Raw genomic sequence first — 15,713 nt, 5'->3', positions numbered from 1 at the left:
AGGCTTAGATAGAAAGGTGCCGTTGCAAAACCACACCCAGAACTCACAGATCAAGGTGACACCAGCAATGGACCACAACAGGCACAGGAAGAGTTGCTCCATGGTACTGAGTTGCATGACCTTTGATCCTTGACAGAAATTTAGGTATCTCAATGCCTGTGAGGTAAAGCTCTGGCCAAATTACCAACTGGATCTCTGGAGTCAGCCATAACCTCATCCCAGATTAATACTATTGGTGATTTTATACCCATTAATATTCTTGAGGATGCATGACTGTAGCAGTGTAGAGGGGAATAAAATAGAATTACCAGAAAACCTGAAAGAAAGTGAAATGCTTGGTAGAGACTCACATTTCCCTTACAGTTTCCCTTTGATCAAGATGAATCCGGATGCTATTCCCAATATTGGTGGAAGGCTTATGCACCAAGCAGCTACAAACCAGACAAGTAACACTAATTTATAAATTAATACAGCAAGGACTTCATCATGCAACAAGGTAGTGAGTGATTTTAAAAAGTAGATGAGGAATTCTTTCCATCTACTATTCCTACAATAATGAAATTATGGTTGTCCATCTGCTCTTTTTACCTCTGAGGAAGAGTTTAGTCCCAGCTTATTTTGTTGATAATTAGAGTTTCACATCACTGACCATCTGGAACAGGAGATGTGAGCACTGGGAAACTACCCAAACTTGCTGTTAGCAAGAACTTTAAAAGAGCTGCTTTCCCAGAATAGTAGAAATCCCACAAAAAAGGATGGTGTCCTGGTGGATAAAACTTTTCTCCACAAGATTTATTGTAGAGACCACAGTTGTGCTTAAATCAGGTGGGAAATGTTCAGGAATTTTTGTAATGCTCATTATAGTTGGAATTTCAGTTTGAAAAAAGATAACATTTCCAATGGAAAACTTGGGCCATCATGCTTTCAGGAGGTAATCCTCACTACAATGTTTGGGTTTTTTTCACTTTATAATCCAGTATCAGATTTAATCCAATATCCTTTTTTCCAATATCAGTTTCATATTAAAATTGCACTGAGCTTCTAGTTATCAAATGCTCTAGCTCTTGGTTCATACACAGATGTATGTATATGTTTTGTTTATGCAATTTATTTGAATAGGCAGCCTTCAGTTGCAGTCTGCTAAACTAGAATAGATTTCAGTGAGTCTGTTACAGAGATTGCCCTCAGGGATGTATGAAAATGTAGCTTAGCTCAAATCATCTGGGAATTTCTGTACTTGTCAAATCCCACCAAATCAGACGAGATGCAGGTATTTCTGTCCACTTACACACAAAAAAACTAATAACAAATAATAACAACAAATAATAATACAATGTGCAAGCTCAGAATTAAGAACACTGCTTGTAGTTCTTGCAAATCACATCTAAGAGGCAATTATTTTGCTACATTTTCTGCACAAATGACTGAATTGGCATCAAAGCTTCTTCACTTCAAAGATTTCTATTGGGAACTCTTCAGAACTGAAGTACACCCTGGTACGAGTCAGCTTGTTTTTTGAGCTCCTCCAGATGTTTTTTCTTATCCAAATAACCCTTCTCTAGTGAATAAGACAGATTTTCTGTGAGCAAGATAATTACATAGAGTCTAATTCTACTTACAGAGACAACTGCCATTTAGTTTAAAGTGAACGTATTGATACTATTTCCCTTGAAGTGTTCCAAAAAAAAAAAAAAAAAAAAAAAAAAAAAAAGAAAAGAAAAGAAAAAAAGCTCATTTTATCCTCTCTGGATAAGATACTGTACAGAAAAGTCTGACTGCTATTTGCAGTAGATTAACACATGTTCCAAGTCTTTTTGGCAAAGAAAACAGAAGAGGAGTACGTATCAAAAAGGTGAGGGAGAACTTGCCATTTCACTTGCTGTGTAGCCATTCACTCTTCAAATCCTTTCCAGAAATACAATATTGACAGGAACAGCTATCTCAAAGAGACAGAGGTTTTGTTACAACAGGACAAACTCCCATGAAAATTCTTTTATTCATTGGAGATCAGGTTGTGATTACATGAATGAAGAACTCATTCATACTGTGGGAGAATGGACTGCATGTTTCCAGCAGCTACCCATGAGCACTAGGAAAGATTGAAGTCTCTATTGATCCCCCCGTGAAGCCCTCCAAAACCAATGTAATCTTTATGCAGTTCAGTTTGAACTTCAACATTCTAATATGCTCTAAGTCCTTTTTTGTTTTGTTTTTTACTAACAGCAACATCAGATAAACTGGTTCCCACTGCAAGCATTAATGCTTTAAGGCATCAGATCCTTAAGCTATTGAGCCTGTTAGAGGGAGCTTACTTCAATCTACATGAAATTCTTTTGCATGTGCATGTCATAGAATCACAGAATGGTGTGGCTTGGAAGGGACCTTAAAGATCATCTAATTCCAACCCCCTTGCATAGGCAGGGATACCTTCCACTAGACCAGGTTGCTCGAAGCCCCATCCAGCCTGGCCTTGAATACTTCCACAGATGATGCACCCACTACTTCCCAGTGTCTCACCATCCTCAGAGTGAAGAATTTTTCCTAATGTCTAACCCAAACCTACCATTTTCCAGCTTAAAACCGTTACCCCTTGTCCTATCACTACATGCTCTTGTACAAGTCCCTATCCAGCTTTCCTGTAGGCCCTCTTTAGGTACAGGATGCCCACTATGAGTTTTCCTCAGACCCTTATCTTTTTCAAGCTGTATAAATACAACTCTCTCAGCCTGTCCTCATAGGAGAGGTACTCCAGCCCTTTGATCATCTTATGGCCCTCTGAACCTGCTCCAGGAGCTCAATGTCCTCCCCGTCTTGAGGGCCCCAGACCTGGACACAGTACTCCAGGTGGGCTCCCACTAGAGTGAAGTAGAGGGGGAGAATCCCCCTCCCTGGACCTGCTGGCCACCCCTCTTTTGATGCAGCCCAGGATACAGTCGGCTTTTTGGGCTGCAAGAGCACATTGCCAGCTCATGTTGAGCTTCTCACAAATGAACACTCCTAAGTCCTTCTCCTCAGGGCTGTTCCCTCATGTGTACCCTAACCCTTGTTACCCAATATGTGTGCATGAGGAATCATCCAAAAAGTACATAAGAAGGTTATCAATTATGCAGAAGTCACTTGATGCCCCAAATATATTTCCGCATCTTTCAGAAGAGGAGTTGAGAAGCACTTTCTGTAACCATTTTATTTAAATGTAATTTTCAGGGTTTTTTGTACAAAAACCTTCCTCTCTCCATGTCCTAGACATTATTTCAGTGTGCCTGCTTCACCTTCTGGATTAAGAACTCTAATGATTTCAGAAGATACTTTTTTCACTGGAGCAAAGAGAATAACTGATAGCAGTAGGATGCAGCTGCCTTCCTTCACTGCCAGGCACAGCAGGAGGAGAGAGCATATACAGAGCATATACTCTATATTTCAGAGACACTTAAATGGGAAGACTCAGCAAATTTCTATTAGAATTTATTCCAAAGGTTACAGAGCTCTACTCTCTTGTTGTCTGTACCAGTATGGGCTATTGTTTGTTTGGGTTTTTTTATTTCAGTCTTATTCCTTCTCTCTCCTTTACCTTTTCAATAGACAAAGGTCACCATCTCTCTCTCTCCCTACCCATTCCCCTGAACTGCATGACCTTCTCCAACCCTTACTGCTGCAGTCACCAATCCTTTTTTCTCCTATCTGAGACAGAACTTGCTTGTAAAGATAAGCTAGAACTGTAAACTCTTAACTCAATCTCCTTCATTCCCTAAAGCCAGAAGATATCCTGCCTGATACAAACACTTCTTTGTTATCCCCTTTATTATGTTGTGACAAACAGAGAAGATAATGAGGACAAGAGAGAGGGATGCTGCTGCTCAGTTCTTAAGGCTGGTGAAACAGTAGATGACAGAGGCTGGAAAGCAGCAATTGCAGGAAAAATAGTATTTAAGTTTTAGATAGCTCATGCCTAACACAAATAAGATTATAGGAGATGTATAGGTGATGAAATTATCAGATCTCTGCTGAGACTTTTCAACCAAACTTTTCAAAGACCTAAAAAATGGCTTGATTTTGGTACATTTTTGCAAGGGTGAAGGACTTGTGAGTCTTTCAGATGGGTAATTTCCTCTTCTCTCCCCTTAGAAGTGACAAACCTGAATTTCACAGTGGTACTGTGAGAAAGCTTTGTGATTATGTGGTTATAAGGTTTCTGTCCAAGCTATAAGCAGAAATGCATCCTCTCTATATGGGTTCTGAAAAATGTCTAAATTTAAAAAAATTGAAAAGGAGAAAGTCTTAATGAAAAGTACAGCACAACATGGAAATATAGGAGAGAGTCATTTTGGCAAAGTCACAATCCAAGGAAAAAACAGCACCCAAATACCATCAGGACGTTGCCTGGTGTGCTGCAGGGTATGGGCTGCACCGAAAGACAGGGAACAGGCAGGAGAGCTGCTCCACCAGAGACACTGAGAGGACAGTGTGACAAAGCTGCTCATTTCTACCACATTTAGGGAAATGGGGCTTATGAACATTGGCTGTAAGGGTCATTGTTCCAAAGAAAAAAACCAATCTTGCTATCAGTTTCCTCTTAACATGTTTGGTGCTTTGCATTTCCCTAACTAATTGCTAATTACAACAATCTACGTATTCCGAATGTATTATGTATATATGCATGCTATTTGGATTCATAATGAAACTTCTGTACATTTCAGGGAAGAGCATAACATTTGAATTTGGATTTTGAAAAGCTTTAAATACCATTAACACTTTGAACAAAAGAGCATCCTACCAATATGATGAATAAACTATTCGCAATTTTCCCTCTCTAATTGCTCCATTATAAAATCCCACAAAAGTGAAAAAATGTAAACAGACAGCATTTTCATCTTGTGTCACTGCTCAATGCATATTTATACATACTTAAAACAAATCAGTTCTTCCTTTCTATATTGTTCTATTGATCTCTAGCAAGTGTAGCCAGAAATGATACTGGTAGAGGTGAAAATAACAAAGTGCCTGGCAGGCTGCTGTTCTCTGCCTGAGACACCCTGGGAAAGGCTGGTAGCTAAATCAAGATATTGCTGAAGAAAATATCTCAGCTTCCTTGACCATTTAACAGTCTACATCTTATTTCTTACAGTATTTTTATTCCTGCAGAGTAATGTTAAAGGTATTTCTAAACCATCATTTTAGGATGTTCTTGGGTTTATATTCTATTTCTAGAGTTAACAGCATTTAGGCCACAGCTAGGAGAGGGTTTTAGTTGCACATTGAGCGAGGCGAGTGCAAAAGTTTGTGAGGCAAGACCCCTTCATTCAGGTAATTATGGGGGTAATGAAGCTACTCACTTATTTTCATTGCATTAAGCTGAGTTTAAGCCTCATGGAACCACCTGTATCTATTTTAAAACTAACTGGTGGGAATAAGAGCATTATTCTAAATGTTTATTCATAAATCAATGGAGTCTTCACAGATCCATAAGGAAAAATTGTCTATTTGGCTGCTTGTCATTTCTGTGAGAAGTCCACAATGCACTGGATCTATGCCACAGGTAATAGCAGATATCTTCATTTTAAAAAAAGGGAGATCTTAACTTTTTTAATTTTATTGCTGAGGAATAGTTCATGACCAGCTGCCAGTTATATGTCCAAAAGCTTCATCATTCTTATCAAAGCAAGAACTCCCATCTAATATATTTGGTATAAGTAATGTGCAATATATTTTGAAAACTGCGGGGGGTTTTCTCGTATTTTATTATTGATTTTATTTTCAAGATTCCAGTTAGCTTTTAGATTGTTCTTCAATACTGTCTCATGTTTATGTAGCAGTGCTTAAAGCTGGCTTATCGTTTCAAAATCTGGTAGGAGGGATAGTGAAATAAAGACTGTACTAATGGTTCTAAGAAAACTACCCCTGAAAAAAAAAAAACATCAGGAATAAGGAACGTGTGTTCTAGTAGTTCTGTTCTTGCTATAATCTTCAAGGATAAATATGATTTTTTACGTTGTGATTGCTTTAGAGTTTGGAATAGAAATTCTACCCATGTCAATTTCACTGCCTAACTAGCAAATCCTCCTCTTCGTCTTTATCATAAGTGAGGTTTAGTAATCCTCCAGAATAAAGGGTATTTGCAGGTGTCATAATAAACAGTGACTAAATGCTTGAGTAAAACAATTTCCACAAGGCTCAGCAGCTAAATCTGTGCTGTGAAAGAGATGGTGAAATGAACCACTGAGGCTGTGGCTAGCCAGCTACAGCTTAGAACTGCTTCAGCCCAAGCAGTCTTTTGCAGCTCCTAGGCAAGGAGAAAAGGTAAAAGATGGATTCAAAGCCACCTTTCAACCCACCTGCTATCCTGCCCAAGTCCTGCAGACTACACTCTGTCTCTTAACAGTTCTCATGGTCATGCTTTGGGAAACTGCTTTTCAGTCATCATTTGCTTGAGATATAACTCCCAGCTCTTTTTTTCACTTTGAAATAGGTCCAGAGCTACTCCTCTATCACCTGTTCAGAATTTTTCTGTAAACAGTTTTTTCTCTAAAGTGACTTAAGTGGACTACACCTTCTCAACACAGGGCATTTTTCCAGTGGATGATTATTGGTACATGTGCTGGGACTTGTTGAATTATGCCTTCTCTGTAGAGCACTGCCCAGTAATTTTGTTTTAATGTTCTGTATCTAACATTAAAGCTATGGCGGTGACTTTAGAGAACTTCAGCCTACAGAATGATAAGGCAACAAGGAATAGGTATCTGCCATTTCAGAATTTCTACCATAGCTTGGATTTTTCTTTATATAAGTTGTAAAAAACAAATGTAAATGAGGAAAACTTCAGGCCTACCTTGTTCCTACAAGAAATATTCTCTATGTAAGACAGGAATATTGTCTGTGCAAGACTGATCAGCTTTTCTAGCAAGCAAAGTGCCTTTCCCTCGGGTGAAATTTCATTGTTAATTTGCTATATTTGGATCAAAAACAGAAGTCTACAATTCAGAATATCCCTTAATCCTCACCCTCATCTCCAGCATATCAGAAAGACAAAACATGTAACACATTTTGTTTCTGACATTCTTACTGCCAACACTAGAGCACACAATTCACATCTCGATTTGTTTTAGACTTTCTCATGATAAAAGCTGCATTTCTCATCTTCACCAGGACACATTTTAAAAAATGGAAATTGCCATGGCAACAGCTGCAACCATTTATTATGAAGCAATAGAACTGGAACTAATATTTGTGAGAGAAGCTCTGTTATTAGGATAGTATTTCATTCAGACAATGCCAGAGACATTTTTCCTAGCTCTTCCATTTTTTAAAAGAAAAACATAAAAATTATTTTCACTTATGAAATGTAGGTGGGGCTGAATTTTAGGAGTTTAGAAAGATTTCCTTCTTTAAATTACTGGCTCATCTCAAATCCAGATTAGCAAGAGGCAAAATTTATCATCTCTTTAGTGGGCACATAAAAAAATTTGATAGGGGTACCAAGATTTGAAAATCTCATTCCCATATTAGCTATATCCTCAACTGAAGCACAGAAATGACAAAATGAGTACAATGATTGTTTCCAGGGAAAAAAATGTGACCCATCCTTGAAAAGTAGTAATGTCTAATGCAATGGAAAAATTCACTGGCAGTTTGCAATGCTTACACAAACCAGTTCAAAATGAACTATCCTCCCCTTAACATTTTGCATCATATCACTTGCAATGTACTGTGCTACCTGAGACAATCTATTTATTTTCTTTATTAGAACATGGCTAAAGAGGAAAGTTTTGCATTGACCTTAAGGTCATGTTCTTACAGGTCAGAACTGAGGCAGGGCCATCCAGTGTATGCTCCAAATACGTTAGAAATCACGTGGCCCATTTTGCTTGCATCTGTTTCCAATATTTCACAGAGCATTAGGCTTGGTTTTTTTACAACCCCACAAGAATCTGTGTAGAACATTAACAAACTGTACTCCACATGTTGAAAATGTACATTAAATTTAAAACTATTTTCCTATTTATACCCCTTCTAACTATGATTAAATATGTTTTGCAAGCACAGGCTGTACAGGAATCACATACCATGTTGTGGGCACATACCAAGGATCATCTTTCTTCCTATTTATTGCACATAAATAATCCTGTTTTAGGGAGAACACTGAAACAGAATAAACTTTTTGATAGACTTTCAAACTCCTTTCACTGTGATTTTAATGGAATGTAATGGAGGTTATCTTCAACGCACTCAGTATCAGGCCCCTCAGTGTCCTGCTCTGTTCACACATTTCTTAAGATGCTGAATTCACTTGGAAGAAAAGTGGGGGCTCCTTTCTTAATCTCTTACAGAAAATGTAGAAGTGAAAAAGCCTGAGGCTTTTGATAGGCCAGAAATGTGGTACAACACTTCAGTATTGCCAGTAGACTATCCATCTGTTCTTGGCACCACCTGCATCCTCTAGCAGCAGACTTAGTTCTGTCTGGGGTATAATATTGAAAATCAGACAGTGACTTAACAAAGAGTACCTGTACTTCACTGACTACTAACTGAACTCTACATTTATTCTGAACAAAGATTACTATTTAAATGAGCTTCATTAAATTACTTTTGTGTCATGAACAGTTTATTTCAGGGAGGTAAAACATTTCTAGGAGAAAACCTCTGTGCCTAAGAAAAAATTACAAAAGTATTTTTTTCTATTTTTAAGAGAATGAGATCTAGTAGAAATCACAAAGATACAGTTAATCCTTTAAGTTTCTTCTGCTCCTTAACTTATTGCTTTGAATTCTTGGTAGCATACCACCAGTAGCATGCTCACAATTCTGTCTTCCCTCTGACATGCCTAGGCAAGGTTTACATCCTGTTAGATCTAAAACAGAGCAGTAACACAGAATGCTTGATCTTTGGCAGATCATTGGTAACAGTGGGTTTCTTTCCTTTTTTACTGACAAGGAGGAGAAAAGCAATGAAAGAAGAGGCTATTAATTTTCCTCAAAGTGTGAGTTACTCAATGCTTAGAGCTTTTTCATGCTGTCTCTGGGAGCACTAAGCTGCCTGCACACCTTCTGTGTATTTACGTTGCTTACTGATCACTGTTTTAAACGCATCTGAAAAATAGAGTATGTTTGTTTGTTTGTTGAAGGAAATTTTCATCTAGAGGATATCTATATAGTTGCCTCAAAGTGCTGTTATTGGCTGCCTTTTCTAGTCCAAAAGCCTTCCTGCAGTGGTGTGTCTCTGCTCTTCCTTAACTGCAGACTTCCTTTACTGCATATGTGCTTTTGTTGACTCAGAATACTCACATCCCACTTTTATCTCAGGTTTTTTTCCAGTTTCATAGTTTATCTACAAGTTATTACTGCATGAGGAGCGATTTTATGAGGATGCCTGACAGGCTTTACCAACCTTAAACTTGCCAAGAGAGGGTTTAAGTGTCTGGTAGTATACACACACTTTCACATCTAGTTTCTAGTTCGAACACTTACACTTAGGGAAAATTACAGTTCTGTCTTTTCAGCTTTCTTCCAACACTTGAGGAAAACTAGACAGTTAAAAAGGTGAGAACAGAAACTGTTCAACCCACTTCTCTGAAAGTTCAAAATTTTCTAATACAGTATAGTGACCTACCTTTTCTGTATAAACATTTCTAATAGCCTTCTTTCCCTCTTAAAAACAACCTTGAACTGAAGGATATTTTTTTTTTCCTGGCCTGTTTTATTTTTCCTAATTAGTAGTTGATGAACTCACCATGTAGTTCTGTAACTATCGCCTGAGAGAGATTCCACTTCATTCAATGAAGGTATTTTAAGTAATACCTGACCTTACCATATTTTAAGGTATGATTATTTTTATTTTAGATTGTTCCTGATTCTATTCTGTACAGTATTTTGTGTCACATGATAGTGCAGCAAAATAGAAGAAGGCCACTTGGCAAGAGAAAGCCCTGACTTTGCAATTAGAAAGAAACCTCCTCCAAAGATGATAAGCTACTTGTTTTCATGTTGGTCAAATAGAGAGAAGAAGGAAGAAAGGAATAAAAAATAAAATTTTATTTACTGTCTATTTCTAATATTTGATTCCACTTCATACAATAAAAATTTTCTGCTGTTTGCACACATTTTCCTTCTGATGCTTGAGTGCATTTTCTTCAGAATATGCCTTTTTCTAAAATTAATCTGATACATGTGTTTCAGCACTTTTTCTTATATCAAAACCAAGGATCTTTGTACTGTTCCACTTGTTACAACTGGTTAGCATCTCATTATTTGATGCTGCCACACTAGCCCCTAGACATGCCAGGATTTGACAGGAACAAAGATAGGCTACAAGATTTAACCTCACCTATAGGTTTTTCCTCAAGAAACTTCCATGTCTTACTGAAAAATCTTTGCTTTGTCCCCAAATATATTCAGGGTTTTTAAAAAGGGAAAATATGTTTTTCTAATTTACAGGCTGGGAAAACTTACAGGAAGAAATAGATCTATTGAATAAATGAGATTTTCCTTGAGAATAACTGAAGCTGTAAAAAGTAATTAAGATGTAACAGGAAAGATGACTTTACAAGTTCTCTTCTGTTTCTCATGGAGACCTTTGGTATTATATCCTTCTTTAAGTCATAGAAAGAAAAATTCCACATCACGCTGAATTTGCACTCTAAAATGATATTAACAGATGAGGAGAGGAAAGAAGAGGAACAATCAGTGCAGTACAATTGGCAGAAACTGTCGATTCTCCTTTCTGTTTCAAGCAAAAGCTACCAATCTTAACTTGCAGTTTATTGTATAAATAAAAATTGCTTATATTTCCATTTTCGAAAGCTCAGAAAGCACTTCACTCTGCCCATTGTTCCTTGGAAAAAAAAAAAAAAAAAGCACAGAACTGGAAAGAAAAAAGATCTATTAAAGAGTTTCCAAATTAGAAAGAGTTAGATACTACTTATAAAAGCCAATAAAGAAGCTAATTATTTTTCTTTACTCCAGCCTGAAGGGCAGGCAGAGTTGACATCTGGAAAAGTAGTAGGGACTGGGCAGGTGTGTGTAAGCTGTGTCTACCAAGCATTTAGCAAGGACGCAAAACAAATATTTTATTCTTATCACTTCACTCTCTCATGGGAAGCAGATAAAGTGTATCTTTGTCATTACTTCTTATCACTTACCAAGCTATGAAATAGTTTCTAAATGCATTTATTTTTCAGGATTTGCTTATGCCACCTCTGATAAAAATTTATAGAAACATACCCATGTTTTTCTTATACTAATTCAACAATTAGAAAACCTCTAATATTCAAAATCTAAACACAGCTTCAAATTCGGTATCAAACTTTCACACACTGCTTGTTAATAAACTGCTATCAACCCCTTTTGTATCAGGCACAGAAAGCAGATAGCAGAAATGGCAAGTCATGCCAGCATGCTTCTTGGACTGCTCTCTGAGAAAAAGGAAGACCAGAGCACTCTAAGTTTAATTATGGTTCTCTCCAGCGATAAACCTTGCAATTTTTCTTTTAGGTCAAAGCATTGGCTTGGCAAAGTACTGGAACAAATAGGACAAAATTATGTTCTGTTGAATACAGTTTATATAGAAAAAATATCAGGGAGATCAGTATGTATTTTTAGATGCTTGAAAGGGTTAAAAGTTAGTGTTAAACGAGAAACACAGAAGAAGAAATAACAGCTCCAGTACAGAATAAGGCAAAGCCAAAACCAGAACCAAATACTCCTTGAGCAGTGTGGAAACCTTATTTCTGCAAAGTAACCACAGTTAGTAGGGTTGTTATAGTGCTTTTAAAAAATCATGGGATCTGGGGGACTTAATGCGTAGAAAAAAAATCCTGGTGGGAATGAGCCACCAGATTAAGAATAAGATGCTTTCTTCTAGTTTTCTCAAGAACTGAAAGCTGTTGACAAATTGTAAGACAAACTTGAACTCTAAAAACAAAGTCAGCTTTTCTTGCCTCAAGGTTAACATACCTAATAAAAAGTCAAGCAATGGCTATAGCTTACATTTGACTACTAAACTTTCACTCCATGTCAGATTTAAAGAAAGTAGCTGAAGCCCTCCTCAAGTATACAAAATACAGTAGGCTATAAAAATACAGTATCACAGCTGACAGAATTTCCTTTCATAGAGCTATTCCATCAGTTTAGAGAATATATCAATTGCTTGTTATAGATCTTCATTACATATGGATTGCAAACCAACAATTTTTGCACAGGTCAGAGATTACAAACATTTCAAGAATCATCTGAAGGCAAGAGAAGAAAAGTATTGTAACCAACCCTGATCTTAGAGAGTCACAATTGAAAAAAGACTGAAATTTCAACAGCACCATGTCACTTAGCATTTCCTTTGGAAACATTATTCTGGGTACTTATATTAACAGCACTTTCTGCTACAAATTATCTCACTAGTTTTGTGGTGGTGCTCATCACTGTATATCAGATTTTAGTGCCTAGTAATTTCTGTTGGATTACATTAGTATTCACCACTCATATTCAGCAGTGCTCTACCAAATGCCTTTAGAATCCCTGTGCCTTTTTTACAGACCGAAAGCACAAGATCTGTTTTCACAGGCCTTTATGTTATTTGGAGATTCCTAAATGAATGCAACTGCTAAGAAAATCTTCCAAAGAGAGCTTCATCTCTAAGCCTCATCTCCAGATGGAAGACATCACGTTCTTAAAATGGAGAAGCTTAAAATATTCAAAACATTTTAAACATTCTGAAATTTTAATGCATAAAATACCAACCATTTTCCAGCAATCCAAGCTGCTTTCTGGAATACAATGCCAAGCTCAGTAAATTTTCTTTGATTATGAATGTAAAAGACCTAGACTACTGAAAGCAACAGAACCACAGAGATCTAAAATGTTGCTTAATTAGTTTTGGAGGCTTAAGGCTATTATGTATCCGCTGAATTCAACAAGAAAAAAAGGCATACATATTTAGTATTACAAGTGTTCTGGGCAGTAACTGACTAGTGGCAATAAAACCCCTGAAACTAAAAAATGTTTTAGCACACAGCCTTCTCTTTAGTGGCATCAAAAATACTGTTTATGGCATTACTCAGGGGTAGAGTACTGGAGATGACCTTTGACAACTACAGCAGTTTTTTTCTGTGGGACAACATTCATTCTGTCCACCACAAGGTTTCCTAAAGCTGAGCTCATCTTATGCTTTCATCTCTATTTATGAAAGGTTACACCAAGAAGGGAAATTCTAGGTAGTTTACGAGAAGATAGCTGCCTCAGATTTGGTACCTTTTGTGATTTGTGCTACCCATTTGAACCTCAGCCATAAAGCTGCACTTTTTATAAAAAATATTTGTGAATATATAACTGCTCTGAAGACATAAGGCCAATAAATAATTCAAAGTTATCTATTTTCCCTGCAGTTTTCTGATACACCTACCACCTTTTAATGTTTAGGTGGCCTGGAAACAATATTCTTTATGGCACTTCAAGTATAAAAATGTTTACCAACTGGTAGCAGACTATTGATTTCCCGTTTGATAGCTTGAAAAAAAACATTTACCCTCAAGGTTTCATCTGTTTTGCTCTCTCATCTGCTATCAGACCAGAGAAGCCTTGCCTTGCCTTGTCCCTATAAATGTTCATTTACAATTATTGACTCCAATATCATAACTATATGATTGAATTAATTATTCTTTTTTTTTATCTGTTACCCTTTGTTTTCTTTTCAGCTCTATATCCATTTACAGTCCTAAGGAGAATCCTAATGCATTTGATGCTGCTGCTTTCTTCCAGTCAGTGGGAAATTTCCTGGGGATCTTTGCTGGATCTTTTGCCATGGGATCATCTTATGCTGTTGTCACAGCTTTAATATCCTTTATGGGTTTTTTTCAGAGAGAAAAATCCATATATGTTAGAAAAAATATGTGATATTTCTTACTGACCATCTTTAGTTCGAGGACAAACCTTTCATTGTTGATTCAAGACTGCAAACAGCCAAATCATGAATTGACAAGAAATTTCACTTAGCAGAATCCACAAAGAACTTAACATGCAAATTTCTTTTTAACATTAGGCAAAATTCTAAGCTCTGTTTTTCTATTTGTAAACAATTACATTTTCAGGAAAGTATTTGGAGGTATATTGAGGTTAAAACATTAATTCATAGCCTACAGCAATTTATGTATGAACTACAGACATGGCAAACAATATACTACAAATCAAGTCAGTCAGTTCACCTAAACTAGAAATAAAATGCATAACTGTTGTCCTGACTTTTGCTTGTTTTACAGTTCTTCCTTTAAAACAGTACCATAGAAAAAGCAGGAATTTTGTCTATCTTGCATTGATAAACAAATGCCAATTGGTTTACAAAACTAGACAAGATTACTTTCTTGACCCTCTTTTCTGGGAAAAGATTGTAAAACACAACCAATTGGGCGTAAGTTCAAAAACCACTAATAGGCACCTTGTACAATTCACCTGTTTAAAGCCTGTGCTGGATTTTCCTCTTTAAGATAATGTAGAAGCTTTGCATTTGTTTCTAAATTCAACTTGTTTAGATGGCTATGGTGGGGGAGCGCCCTTTCTTTCATCCTTTGTCAGGCTGGGGCAATTTTAGCTACAAAACAGTTGGGTTTTTGTTATTCCTTAATAATGTATTATCACTTGACAAAATTTACTAAACTATGTGAATTCCCTATGTTGGAGACAGGTTTGTTTTTCCTCCTGTCCTGGAGTGCCTTCTTATCAGCAGAAGCTGCTGGACTTACAGGTAAACGTTTCATCTTAGTAAATAAAAGCAGTTTCATAGTATGCCTCTAGTGTGAGAAAACTGCATGTTTATTTTGGGTATGATATCATACATAAATCTTCTAAAAGCCACTCCTATATTGGAGATGAGTTCAACTTTAAGAATAACTCTGTAGAGATACTGAATAGTTTTTCCAGACAATGACTTATTAGATCAGGCTAAAGTCCTCAGCGTTTCTCCACCTCCATCCTTACATTGTCCCATTTCTATTAGTCCTATTTTTGATCCCACTGTTTTCTACTCAGCTATAGGACCAAAGATGATGGTAGGTATGAAGAAGCAAATACACAGTTCCATGGTTTTGCCAGGAGATTATGTGGCCCTCTGCATGCACTGCATGCCCTCCTCCCTTTTCCACAGCTGTCAGCAGCTAAGCAGATGACAAAATAATCCTCAATATGCAGCCACTTTTGGATTTAAAAAACACCTCATCTTGCTCAGTGTGCCTCTGTAAATGGCTTCTGCAAAAGAGGAAATACAGTCATGTCCCAGTGATGGGTAGAAAAACCCATGATCTGACTGAGGCTTTGTTGATACATTGTGCTATCATAATCAAATACATGCTCAGGGACTGCTTTTTCCAACTTAAAGACTCCACAGAAATTTAGCATAAGTTGTAAATAGATATAATTTTCCTTGACAGCAACCTATTGTATAGTGTGATCTGAAAGAACAAAGTTCACAAGAATTCAATCATTTTGATGTTCTTGATGGTGGCACCTCTGAAATCCAGTGCTCTAGTTAATGTCAAGGAAAGTGAGGAGAAGAAAATTGCTTAATGGGTTGTTAGTGCTGCCCACACTGTTTTGTTTGAAAACTGTTTAAAGCCTTTTGTAGTAAACAGTTTTAATTCTACTGACTTCAGTGGAGCCAGCACACTACTTTTTTAATATTAGCCACAAAACAAAAATATTTCTGAATGAGTATAAACATCTGCACCTTCTGGCATCTTTGCC

General features: G+C 37.0%; 1 protein-coding gene across 1 annotated transcript in view; it reads left to right on the top strand.

Annotated features, from left to right (window-relative positions):
• The window catches only part of SLC9A9 (solute carrier family 9 member A9), a 170,537-nt gene that overhangs the window by 53,197 nt on the left and 101,627 nt on the right, over positions 1-15,713 (top strand). Inside the window, exons 7-8 of the mRNA XM_071752167.1 lie at positions 13,676-13,814; positions 14,613-14,718. Coding sequence (XP_071608268.1) covers positions 13,676-13,814; positions 14,613-14,718 — 245 coding nt within the window. The remainder of the gene's footprint in view (positions 1-13,675; positions 13,815-14,612; positions 14,719-15,713) is intronic.

The sequence above is a fragment of the Heliangelus exortis genome, chromosome 9 (genome assembly GCF_036169615.1).
Source record: "Heliangelus exortis chromosome 9, bHelExo1.hap1, whole genome shotgun sequence".
NCBI lineage: Eukaryota > Metazoa > Chordata > Aves > Apodiformes > Trochilidae > Heliangelus > Heliangelus exortis.
Note: the sequence above shows the minus strand (reverse complement) of the source record. Positions and strands in the feature narration are given on the sequence as shown.